A 13,233-nucleotide genomic window follows, 5' to 3' on the forward strand; every position below is an offset into this window, starting at 1 on the left:
TGAGATCCAAGTAAGTTTTATCCCTTGTGATTGGCTGATATATCTCATGGAACTGAGCAGAATCCTGTAGGGCCCCTCCAAGTACAAAGGCCCCTCCATGTCCCCTGCCTCTTCTTTGTAGAAAAACTGAAGTCTCCCAGGCCTCCCTGTGTCACAAGAGAGCAGGCTCAAGCAGTTAATGATCAGGACAATAGAGTCACAGAATCCTTCAGCATCTGAGTTGTTTTACAGATACTATAACTGCCACCAGAGGGATGACCAGACTGCAGCCGTGACTTAAGCTGCTCCATCTTGAGCAGTATTGAATCTATGGCTAGCACAATTCCAAGAACTGGCCTTAAGAGAATGGGATTAACACTGTTGCTCATAATAATCTATATCTTTGTGGGCATCAAAATCACTGTAGCTTGTTCTGCCCATATATGTAAGTAAGCAGGCAACTAAAATTGTCAGCCAAGAGAGGCTACAGACGCATGTCAACATCTTTCACTCTGAGAATATGGCGCCCTATGTTAGCATGAAGAAGTAAAAAAAGACAGACCTTCACCCATAATCCCATAGAAATGGAATGATGTTCTGACAAGTGGGGATTTACAAGCAGCTTTCGGCAGGAAAGAGCTCTCTGCAGGAGGCCCCTTTTGTTTTGTCACTTTAGCAAAGCTATATTGTAACCTTAAGCCAGGCACCATCAGGCTCTACTCATCTCCAGCCCAAGCACACCTTTCCAATCTTTTGATCACAAAATACCTTCCCTAACCTGTTAGTTCTTTCTATAGATCAAAGAAGTAGAAATGAAGAATAAGTAATTAACAGATGACCAGATCTCTTCCCCAGCTTCCCCATCAGTAATCTCGCGAATAAACTGTGTGAACGAGGTAGCATCTCAAGAAAGGTCGCAAGGAGTTGACAAGCCTGCACACAGTGGGAGATGGCTACATCTGATCCCCTAACTCAATGATTAACTGAGATTACTTCCCCTTTTCCCTTTAAAAACTTTCATGGGCAGGCAGGATCTTCAGAGTTAGTTTTGGGACACGAGTCTGCCTTCTCCCCAGATTGCCAGCCTTCTGACTAAAAGCAACGTTTTCCATTTCTACCAGCACTCTCCAGTACTGATTTTCTAGTGGTGAGCAGCTGAACCTGATTCAGTAACATCATATCTCTTTTACTTATAGGTTCCCCCTCCATCTCTTTTATTTATTTATTTTTTATGCAATATTTTGTTGAAGAAACTAGGTCATTTGCCTTGTAGAGTTTCCTATAACCTCTACTTTCTATCTTTGTGATGTTGTTCCTCCTCTGTTTCCTGTAAATTTTTAATTAGATATAAAGGCCTGGTTGGATTCAGGGTTTTGTTTTGCTTTATTTTTGCGGTGCGGTGGGGGGAGGGATAAAGCAACTTCACAGATAGTAGTGTTTACTTCTATTAGGAAGATCCAAAGTCCGCTTGTCTTTCCTGTGATGTTAGCAGCCATTTATGATCATTGCTACACCATAAATCATTAGTAATCGCAAATTGGTGATGTTCAATCATTCTTTTTCCATTTATTAGTTGAAATATTCTGTAAAAGAGAATTTTCCCTTCATCAACTATTTGCCTACCCTTTGGAACAGATCACAAAGGGAAGAGAGAATAGATACTCAGTTCTTTCTCTTTATTGACCAGCTTTTAAAATAATTAAGTGGTTTCCTAGTATTCTTCAGAGGTGACTTTCTGGTGGGGGGGTATCATTTTAAACTTTATGGAGTTAAACATATTTGATGTGCTTCAATCCATTGATGATTTTAGCCAATGGATGATCAAATTGTCCCACCTTTAGCAAGTGGGAGGCTCTTCATGTTGACTTCTGAATCCTTTTGACCCAACCCCAGTAGTCTGATAACTTCCATGCTTTCTGGTATGACAAGATATTCCAGGATCATCTTACACATTTCCATCCCCCCAATCTGGAATGAGTCATAAAAACTACACTTTGAGGAATACTTCCAGATAGATAGGCAGATAATGTATGGGGAGGAGGGTATATACCTCAAAAGATTGCACCTTGGGCTTCCCTGGTGGTGCAGTGGTTGAGAGTTCGCCTGCCGATGCAGGGGACGCGGGTTCGTGCCCTGGTCCGGGAAGATCCCACGTGCTGCGGAGCGGCTGGGCCCGTGAGCCATGGCTGCTGATCCTGCGTGTCCAGAGCCTGTGCTCCACAACGGGAGAGGCCACAACAGTGGGAGGCCCACGTACCGCAAAAAAAAAAAAAAAGAAAAAAATTGCACCTTGGAACTTATTTCTGAGAACCACATTTAAAAAATTTAGTGTTTCTCTTTTTTCTGATTTCAAAAGGATTTTATTCTCTGTGGAAAATTTTAAAAGTAGAAAAGCAAATAGAAGAAAATAAAAACCACCTGCAATTCTGTAATCCAATTTCCATGAAGTTGGTGTATATCCTACCGGACTTCTAAAGGACATTTTAATTGATCTTTTTTGCCAGCAGATACCATCAGTGACTTGCCTAGGGTCTCTCAGCAAGTAAGCAAGAGAGTCCACGCTGGAACTCAGCTGCTGAATCCTGAACTTCACTGTGCTCCATTGTAGCAGGAACGGAGGAGCTCGCCCTCCCCCAGTATTACTTTACACATTTGTCTATATAGCACTTTTGAAAGTGCTTGCAAAATTAAAAACAAAATCTGTGTCTACTACTGAACTATGGGCTTCTCAGTGGGGCAGGGACATCATCTTATTTACATCAGTATTCTCAAAACAAGGTGTGGTGCTTATTAGTGGCTCGGTACCTGGGTCATGGTAGACCCCCCAATAACTGTTCCTTCCAGGCAGGGAGTGGGAGACAACTAGGTCTCCATGGCCTCTCACAGACTGGAATTGCAGGTGTCCTAGATTTCCCTAGACTGACCTGGTTTTCTGCCAAAGAAACGGTTTGTCACACGCCATCATTCAAGAAACAGGATATCTTCTTGAAAACATGATGTAGGAATGTGTGAGGATGTAACCTTCCAGACATTTCATGGTGAGGCAGCTCCCTTCAGCCCATCAATTTTCTGGAGATTGAGGCAACTGTGAGCTGTTAGCAGCCAACATTCACAGCAGCTGAGTGATGGGCATACTGGCCTGCTCAAGGGGACCTGGGCAGAACACTAACTGTGTGTACCACATCACCTAAAATTATCTACCACCAGGGGCACTTGTACCATAGTTTAGAAAGTCTGGGTATACAGAATGGCACTGTGAATGCAGTGCCTTAGGTGGTGTTTCGTGGAGAGTCTTTGAGGGGGAGGAGTCTGGAGGAAGGGGTACTGGACGGAAGTCTGTGGAAGTCTAGTCATGGGATGTGCGGGGAGCTTGACAATGCTTGTGGTGATAGGAATGGGGAGGAAGAGAAAAATGGGAAGGGTTATAGAAGGAAGTGTCAAGAGGCTGAGTTCGTGAAGAGGGGTTGAAAAGAATGAAGGAAAAAGGATGACTTGGATTAGAACCTGGGGGCTTGGGAGAATAGCAGTGCCTGGGAAGGCACAGAGATTCTGGCTGAGGAAGCCAGCTTGGTCCTTCTGTCAAGAGCAAGAGATCAATTCTCTAGCATGAATGTTTGTGGAAATATCCTCTCCTTTGCTTTTGTCTGGAATATCCATTGTTAAAAAAGTAAGGATTTGGACTTCCCTGGTAGTGTGGTGATTAAGAATCCGCCTGCCAATGCTGGGGACATGGGTTTGAGCCTTGGTCTGGAAAGATCCCACATGCTGCGGAGCAACTAAGCCTGTGTACCACAACTACTGAGACTGTGTGCCACAGCTACTGAAGCCCACGTGCCTAGAGCCTGTGCTCTGCAGCAAGAGAAGCCACCGCAATGAGAAGCCCCTGCACCGCAACGAAGAGTAGCCCCCGCTCACTGCAACTAGAGAAAGCCTGTGCGAAGCAACAAAAACCCAATGTAACCAAAAATAAATAAATTAAATAAATAAATAAAAAAGAAGAACTGTGCACCCCAGGACTTCCCTGGTAGTCCAGTGGTTAAGACTCCAAGTTCCCAATGCAGGGGGCCCAGGTTCGATCCCTGGTCAGGGAACTAGATACTGCATGTCACAACTAAGACCTGGCACAGCCAAATAAATAAATAAATAAATATTAAAAATTAGTAAGGACTTGCTGCCCCCCAGATTTTAGCAAAAGGAGCAGGCTAGGTGGATGTCAAAACCCATCTGTCTCCTCTTCCTACAGAAATTCCAACCCACCCACCTGCCCCACGAGCAGGGTAGGGCCAGGGTGTCAGGAACTCCCAGGCAAAGCTGTAAGATCATCTCTTTCAGGATTGAATTAGTCCTAGACATGAGTCATATTTCCAATTGCCTTTCTTTCTGATGACAGGGTCCTCGCTGGCTCTGCTGTCCTCCTTTCTTGGCAACAGAAGGGTGGTGTGAGGTTAGATTTCTCAAGAAAACTAAAAAACTACAAAGATCCCCAGTCTCCATATCATGTGAGCCAAGATATTCTTTGGGTGAAGAGGGTCAGTGCAGACAAAGGCACTCTGATCACTTGCCATGCTTTCTCTCTCTAATTATAGAAAGTATTTAGCTATTGTTCCCTAATTGCTTGCTGCAGTTGGTTTTTTTTTGTTTTTTTTGTTTTTTTTGACAAAAGCCTGGCTTCTGATGAGTTTTTTTTTTTTTTTTTCCCTTCCCCTGCCTTGGTCCATTGCCATATCAGGCCCTGGCTATCCCATTGGAGAACTGAAGGAGTTGGTATGGTATTTCTCGAGAAGCCACTTTAACCCATCTAATTGTTTTCATGGCTTCTCCTCTCTTCCTCCTAGTTGCCTCATAGAGAAAGGGAATTAACATTTACTGAGCATCTGTTTAGAATGTGCCAGGCATTGTACAAAACCTTTGCATAGATTATCATATTCAATCCTGGCAGCAAGACTGAGAGGCAAATGTTATTTTCCTCAATTTACAGATGAGGATTCTAAGGCACAGGAAGTTCTCACAGCCTGTAAGTAGCTGCGCCAGGGTTCAAACCCAGTGAGTCTGAGCCCGGATTCCAACGCAGGTCTGTCTGACTCCATGTCACCTCTCTCAAAAGAGCCCAAGAGTTTTTTTTATAGACTTTGGCTAATAGAACATTGGTACTGATGCTCCCACCACCATAGGAGAATTGGGGAATCCTGCCCCCTCACCCTGAAAGTGCCTATTTCTAGGCCCTCTGACTAGGTGAGGATGCCTGTAGGACTCTGAAAGGAGGTCTGGGATTCCTGTGTTGATTTATGACACATGGAGAGATGGTGTCAATGACAAGGAAGAAAGCCACCCCACTCCCAGGGGCTGCAGCAGTCAGGGTTCTATGGGAAACAGATGGCACATTCAAGGGTTTAAATCCAGAGCACTGAACGGATGGACTGCTTAGAGGAGGCGTGGGACGTTAAGGGGAAGCAGCTGGGTACCAGCAGAGCAGGAAGTCATTGTCATCCCTAAGTCTAAAGGGGTGTGGTGTGGGAGTGATGCTCCTATAGCCCAGTGGGAGCTGGGGCTAGGGCAGAGGTGCTCCAACAGGAGCTGTGGCAGGAGAGGAACCCAGCCACTGCCAGAACACAGACAGGAAGGCTGGGAGCACATGCAGAAGGGGGCTCTGTGTGTGTGCAGACATGGTGTCTCTCTCTCCTTTGGCCTCCCTGCCTCCTACTCACGCTTACCACTGGCCAAGCTCAACTAGAAGACAGAGGGCAGGGGAGTCTCAGGGATGCAGCCTGTACTGGTCAGCCTCCTGGGCATGGAGCAGGGCAGAGAAGGGTGGAGAGTTGAACTCGGGCAGGATACAGAGGATATTCAGCACAGGGGCTTACTCAAGCCTGCCCTCCGTGTCAGTCTCTAGGGGTAGGACAGTGCTTACAGACCCAAAGAATCGTGGAATGTGAACGATGGAAGAGTCCTTACAGTTCTGCCCATAGAATTCCTTTACTTTACAAAAGAGGATCCTGAATCCCAGGGATGTAAAACGACAGGTCCAAGGTCAGCTGCTAATTAGTAGCATAGGCAGGACTGGAACCCAGTTCCCTAGCTCCCAGTCCATCATGCCTCTCAATTTGAGAACTGTGGTCAATTAATCGTTGGTAATAAAGGATTACTGCTGAGCCAGCTTGCCTATTTCCTGTTAAAACTGCTCAAAGACCTCAGGGTGTATTTTACTTTGGCCCCAGACGTTTGCCTCAAATGATTCCCTCTCTAAATACATCTGTGATCATAGTGGGCTGCCCATTCCAGAGTGTGGGCCCTGGAGTTAGACTCATGGGTTGGAAGCCCAGCTCTGCCCTTCAGCATGACCTTGGACAAGTTGCTTAACTCTCTGTTCCTCAGTTTGTTCAACTATAAAATGGGGATAATAGTGATATGTATCTCATATAGCATGAGGATTATATGTGAAAACGTACATACTTAAAGCACTTAGACTAGCATCTGGCAATGAGTGCTTGATAAATGATAGCATATATATGTATATCTAATATTTATTCAGATATATAAATATATATGGGAAATATATATATATTCAAATAAATAGATTTGCAATTCTGGTTAAGAATTTATATGTTTTTTTACCCTTACTTAGATACATCAGCTATTTTTCACAAGGAATTTTTCTTTTCCCTTGTGACAGATAAGAAAATTGAAGGGTATGTCAATTAGATTTCAATAAATTTGGAAAACAAAAAATGCCTGAAGGGCCTGGGTGGTGTGTCTTTTGTGGGATTTCTCAGTCAGTCAGAGGCAGATAAGAAATCCCTGTTCTCAATATCACTCCAGCCCCCAGGTTGGAAATGAATTCCAGATTACTCATCTTGATTTACTTCCTCCCAGATACTAAAAAAAAAATCCCTTTAGGCTTCCATCAAGTCCAGGCCCGTCTGACCACCTCATGGGGCAGGCCAAGCAGGTTTCTGCCCTTCCACTCTACTACACAGATGTACATGGATTGGGCTGCCAATCCTCTGGCAAATGCTAAACTGCCCTCTGGGGTAGCTCGATCCTGACCTTCTGGCCCTGGGTCTGAGTTGACTTCCTTTGTCCTACTGGAACATTCTGTCCTGGGCAGGTGCTAACACCAGCTTCGGGCCTCTAGCCCATGCTTCCTTCTGCTGCTGCTTCTGTGGATGGACTCCCGTGGGGCATTGCTCCCCTTTGGGTTGCTGCTGGGAGCCAACACAGCTTTCCTGTTTCCTTTACCACAGGCCCTAAGCCTTCTCCCCCTGCCTTGAACACAGTTCCCTTACTACTTCCTCTGCCGTGCTTTTTTCTTGTTGCCTTAAGGAAGAATTTTGTACTTTGGTTTCTCTTGCTTTTCCTCTGGTTGGCTGTGTGATGCTTTCTCCCAGATGGTCCACCTCTGGGATAAGCCACACAGCACCCTGAATGAAAACCTCTCTTGGATAGCATTCTAAATACTCAATGTACCAAACCCAGGCCTTGCTGTCCCAGAAATGTAACCGGGACTCTGGCACGTTCTGGAATGAGTTAGTTGCTTTCCTTAATGGCTTTGGTTGCTCAGTGCATTTTCTGTTTAGCTTCGCTGGTCACGTCCCCTCTCAATTTAAAACCCTTCAATGGCTTCCTAGTGCACTTGGACTAAAATCCAAACTGAGGAGCCCTCCAAAGGCCCCTGTCTGCTTCTCCTACTTCCTCCTACACTATTCTCTTTGCTCAGTCACACTGGGCTCCTTCCTGTTCCTCAAACCTACCAAGCTCTTTCCTACCCCTGGGCTTGCTGTTCCCCCTTCTTGGAACATGCTTCCTCATCTTCCCCATGGCTGATGTCCTCATCCATTCGGGTGCACCTTCCTCAAAGAGGCCTTGTGTGACTACTCTCTCCAAAGACGCAATCAATGGCCTCTGTCCAGTTACTCTTTACCATACCCCCCTGCTTCCTTCCTTCACAGAGTTTATTACATCATGCAACTATCCTGTTATTTCTTTGCATGTCTATTGTCTGTCTCCTCTTTCTCCACCTCAGGTAAATGACACTCTGTGAGGGACCTTTTCCATTTTATTCACCATTATATCCTTAGCACCTACTGTGTGGCAGGCACTGTTCTAGGCACCATGGATCTAAATCCATGCTCTCGTGGAGCTTATGTTCTAGTGGGGGAGACAGATAAAAGCCATCTTAAACAAATGAATGATATAATTTTTAGTATTGATGAGTACTTTAATAAATAAAGCAGTGTAAGGGGATAGAATGTGTCTCAGGGAATGTGGAGGGGTGGTGGTGGTTAGATAAGGGTGATCAGGGATGGCCTCTCTGGAGGGGTGATGATGAAAGAGAGAACAGATTGCTGTGACAGAGCAGACCTTTGGGGGAACAGCAAGTGTAAGGGCCTCAAGGGAGCAGGCAGATTGGCAGGTTGAGGAACAAAAAGGAAGCTGGTGTGACTAGAGTGGTGTGAGCTGGGGGAGGTGGGTGGGAAACAAGGGCTGGAGACAGAGGGAGTGGTAACAGCCATGGGCAGAAGGGAGGGTTGGGTAAAGAGTTTGTGTTTTCTTCTAAGTGTGATGGGACACATCTGTACAGCACTATTCGGTTTCCAAAGCACAAACACCATCTCACTTGATCCTCACAAGAACCTCTGAGGTAAGTAGGACAGATGATAGTTCATATCTTTTATCAAGAAGGAAACCACCATTTTATTAAGATGAAAATGAAAGCTCTGCTAAGGGAGAAAACTTGCTTTAAACTTGCTTTAAGTCACACAGTTCAAACAAGATTCTGTGAATCAGTGGTGTTTAACATTGGCTGTGCATGGAAATCCTCTGGGGAGCTCTGCAAAATCCTTCTATCTGGGTTCTGTCCCTGGAAAATGGATTCAAGAGCTCCAGGGTGTGTCCCAGGAGGATTGTTAAAGCTTTCCAGGTGATTCTGCGGGGGCTAGAACTCTGCTCTCAATCTACCCACTTTTCACTATATGAACTGCCTTCTTGACAGAGCCTTTCCACTAAACTGCCCATTAAAATCACCAAGGCAACTTTCTAAGAATTACAGAGGCCCAGACTCCAAAATCAGAATTTCTGGGGCTGGGGCTCAGGCACTAGCTTGTTTAAAAGCGCCTCACTCGCCTATCTGCTTTGGAGTTTCCCACATATATTTTTAAATTTTTTCTATTTGCTGTTGTCTCCTTTCTTGTTCCTTTTGGGGTTTATGCCTTTTTTATTCCTTTCCTGTCATTTTCATGGGATTTTAGGCAGGCATGGATTTAAATGGGTATACTAAACATAGCATGTTGAACTGGAAACCTGCTAAATTAAAAATTAAAAAAATTTAAATAATTAAATTTTAATTATACATACATTCACTGTAAAAAATTCAAATATCACAAAAGGGTACAGTATAAACTGAAAGTACTCCAGACCCACCTCCCCCATTCCCATTCTTCAGGGTTAGCTGCTAGCCTGCTGGTAACAATTTCGTAAAGTTAATGTCCAATTAGAGTAACCGTATTAAGTTTTCAATATATTTTCTCTCTCTGTGGTTTAAAATTTTCCATTTTAATTTAAATGTCTTTATGTCTTTTACTGTATTATTCATCTTTATGCTTTTTTATATGAACTTTCCTATGCCTGGTCTGCTCCCCAACACCCTTCTCCCAGGGAGCCCCTGTTCAACCTTTGATTCTCAGCCTATAAGTCATGTCTGAGTTTACAAAGCATTTCAAAATCTCCTGGGCAAAATTAATGCTCCCTTCTTTATGTTCCTACACCACTTTGTTCATACCTCTATTCTAACACTATTCACACCATTTGGAAATTATTCCTTTTTAAAAAAATATTAATTAAATTAATTAATTTATTTTTGGCTGCATTGGGTCTTCATTGCTGTGCACAGGCTTTTTCTAGTTGTGGCGAGCGGGGGCTACTCTTCCCTGCGGTGCTCGGGCTTCTCATTGCAGTGGCTTCTCTTGTTGTGGAGCATGGGCTCTAGGTGCATGGGCTTCAGTAGTTGTGGCACGTGGGCTCAGTAGTTGTGGTGCATGGGCTTTTAGTTGCTCCGTGGCACGTGGGATCTTCCTGGAGCAGGGCTCGAACCTGTGTCCCCTGCATTGGCGGCTGGATTCTTAACCGCTGCACCACCAGGGAAGCCCAGAAATTATTCCTTTGTTTTTATCTTAACACTTATACATTGCAAACTCGAGGTGGTGGCAGCTGTATTATGCAACTCTATAATACTGCTAGCTCTGTACTGTAGCCCTGTACTGCAAGTGTCTTCTCCCAGTTAGTGGCTTGTATTTTTCTTCATGCCTTTTGATGAGGAAGTTCTTAACTTTAACGTAATCCAAATTTATCAAAGTTTTCCATACCGTTTTTCTGATGTCATTTAATAAACCCTTCCCTGAGATAGTAGGAAATTTTCCTTCAAAAGTTCTGATTTTACTTTTTCCTTTAAAATTCTTTAATCTATTTGGAATTAATTTTTTGTGTTAGGGGCCCAACAGAGAACCAGTTGGTTCAGCTCATATGCCAGCTCTGTCATATATCAAGATTCCACATGTGCCTGGATTGTTTTTGGTCTCTCTAGGCTGTTTTATTTTCCCTCTCTCCCTATCCCTATACTAATATCCCATAGTCTTAATTTTTATAGCTTCATAATAAATGTTGATATATGTAAGGGTAAGTCCTTGAAACATTTTACTCTTCTTCAAGAGTGTTTAGGCTATGCTTTGTCCTTTGTTTTTCCATGTAAATTTTAGCTTAGCTTGTAAACATCCAGAGAAAATCCTGTTGGAAAATTTATTAGAATTGCATTGAATTGATAGATGAAGTTTTCAGGAAGGATCCTGGCCGCAGCACAGGCAAAGAAACAGGCTATCTGACAGGTCAAGTGTCTGTGACCGCTCTGCCTCCCTAGGTGGAGCGGTCCAGGGCGACCGCGGCTGTTCTTTGGCCCTTGTCCCCGCGGCTTAGGGAACCAAGAACTACAACTCCCGGCAGGCCGCGCGCCGCCCCGGCTTCGCCAAGAGCAATGCGGAGGTGGCGGCAAGCAAAGTTCCCCGCGAGCTCCCGCCACCAGGCTGCTGCTGGAAGCCGGGCGCCGCGTCTCTGTTTCCCACGGGGTGAGTAGGCGCAGCTCCTCGGAGGCCCGCGCAAAGCCCGGGCTGCCAGGGCCCCGGGGCGCAGGTAAGCCAGTATGAACGCGCCCGGCGCCCGCCTCTGCTGCGGCCTCCAGCCGGGAGAGAACCCTGGGCCGGTGACCTTACCATCCGGGGCCCTGCGCGCGGCCACGTGACTCGGGTGACTTGCAGTGCCCCATCACCTCTGCCGCGACTCTCCAGCCTGGCTCACCATTGGGCGGAAGCGTGGCGCAGTCCTGCGTGTAGGTAGAGCTGGAGCTGGAGGGAGGCAGCAGGTGGCTCACCCAGACCTCCTCAGCCTTGGTGGTCTGTGGGCTCCTAGGCGCAGGCGTCCGGGGCTGGAGCGCAGGCTGGATCAGAGCAGGGGCGCGCAGGTATCCTTGCCCTCCACAGGGGCCTGCGCCACCCCGGAGCGCGCCGTATCTATAGCACTTGGTGGGGCCCTGAGCTTCCGGATCGCACAGTAAACGTGTGCTGATGACAGCGCTGTAAGGAGAGCACCGTTTAGAAGACGCCTAGTACAGCTCTCTCCCCAGGTTAAGTGGCATTTCCTTTCTACTAACTATGAAGTCATTCGATTCAACAAGTACTTATTGATCACCTCCATGATTCTTGGCACGTAGTGGCTGCTCAGGAAATATTTGCGGAGTTGAAAGTGAATTAGACTTTATCTGTGCCTTCACACGTTTTCTTTAAGCAGTAGTTCTCAAAATTTACCCTGCATCAGAATCACCTGGAGGGCTTGTTACAACACAGAAACCTGGACCCCATCCCCCAAGTTTCTGATTCAGTAGGTCTGGGGTGGGGAGCGAGCATTTGCATTTCTAACATGCTCCTAGGATATACGGATGCTGCTGGTCTGGGAACATACTTTGGAATATCACTGTTTTGTAGGAAAAATTCCTGTGAACTTAAAGCACCAACTCGTCACTCCTGGTCCCGGGCCTTTCTGTTCTGGCTTGCCAGTTTAACTTCGGTAGCGATAGTAAGCATGTACGTATTACTTTGTTCACTGTTTCTTCCCCCACATTATATACAGATTTTCATGTAGTCTACACTTGTGTCAATTTTCCTGGGTTACATCATATTGTATCTTTGGCCATTTCTCAGCAGCCTTCAGGATGTAAACTTTGTCCTCTGCTGGGAGAGTTTACATTTTTTCCCTTTCTGATATACACTTATTTTCTTGTCACACAAGGGACCTATAAGACAAGAATAGTGCTAGGTTCGTGCATCTCCCCCCTCCCCCCCGCCCAACTCACTGAATAAGCCATCTCAGTTTAGCTATCTACATCAGAGGCACTTCAGGGACCCACCTCAGGGCCCAGCAAGCCCTGTTCTCGTCCGCCTTGTGCTCTCTTGGCTGGAGCAGACACACCTGTATTCAGTTTCTGGCTGCATCACTTAGTAGCTTCCCAGCCAAGTTTTTTACCTTTTCTAAAACTCAGCTTCCTGATCTGTAGAATGAGGCTGTAATAGGATGCACCCCAGGATGTAGTTTTGAGAGTTACATGAGGTGTTTAAGCACTTGGCACTGTACATTTCTGCTTACAATCTCACTCACTCTTCTCCTCTTACCTGCTACTCAGGCTTTGTGCTTGTTTTTCCACTGTTCTCCCTGAGTCCCCCTATCTCTGGATGAAGTAAGTGGAGAATTCTATTCCTTGCTTGGATGAGATTTATTTTACCTGTCTACTCTGGGACTTCGGCATCAGTTGGGGATTCCTTTAATCAATATTGATTGAATCACCTTCTGGGCATCAAACACTAGGAAACAGAGTGATTACATTTGGATTACATTCCTATCTACAGGGCAGGGCAGGCTATAAACCTGCTCAGGTCAACTAGATGGTCCCTCAGCATTGATATGAAACATGATGGTATCATCCACCTTGGTTGCTTTTTATCTACATGAATAACCAATTTTCCCTGAAAACCAGATCACTGTCTCCAAATGTATTATTGGGTCTTTTCCAGTCTTGGGAGCAGACCAAAAGAAATACTGCTCGTTTGTCTAACGGTCTCTCTAGGAAATGGGAGGAGGAGCTGTGGTCACTTTATGGGATTAATGGGATTGGAGCCCTAAATTTCTTTCCTCTGTGGCCATTCTCACCTGTGCAACAAA

General features: G+C 45.4%; 1 protein-coding gene across 19 annotated transcripts in view; it reads left to right on the top strand.

The window, feature by feature from the left end:
* Positions 1-10,978: 10,978 nt before the first annotated feature.
* ADCK1 (aarF domain containing kinase 1) overlaps positions 10,979-13,233 on the top strand; it is a 153,166-nt gene continuing 150,911 nt past the window's right edge. For 11 of the 19 annotated variants that reach the window (XR_004348313.1, XR_004348316.1, XR_004348318.1 and 8 more), the window contains exon 1: positions 10,992-11,090. Coding sequence is in view for 2 of the 19 variants with exons in the window: in XM_032621903.1 (XP_032477794.1) it covers positions 11,000-11,090 (91 nt within the window). In the remaining 17 variants the exon portion in view is untranslated. Of the gene's footprint in view, positions 11,091-11,294; positions 11,645-12,002; positions 12,102-13,233 lie in introns of those variants that run through there. The other 8 variants (XM_032621907.1, XM_032621905.1, XR_004348324.1 and 5 more) reach the window with 8 other exon arrangements.

The sequence above is a fragment of the Phocoena sinus genome, chromosome 2 (genome assembly GCF_008692025.1).
Source record: "Phocoena sinus isolate mPhoSin1 chromosome 2, mPhoSin1.pri, whole genome shotgun sequence".
NCBI lineage: Eukaryota > Metazoa > Chordata > Mammalia > Artiodactyla > Phocoenidae > Phocoena > Phocoena sinus.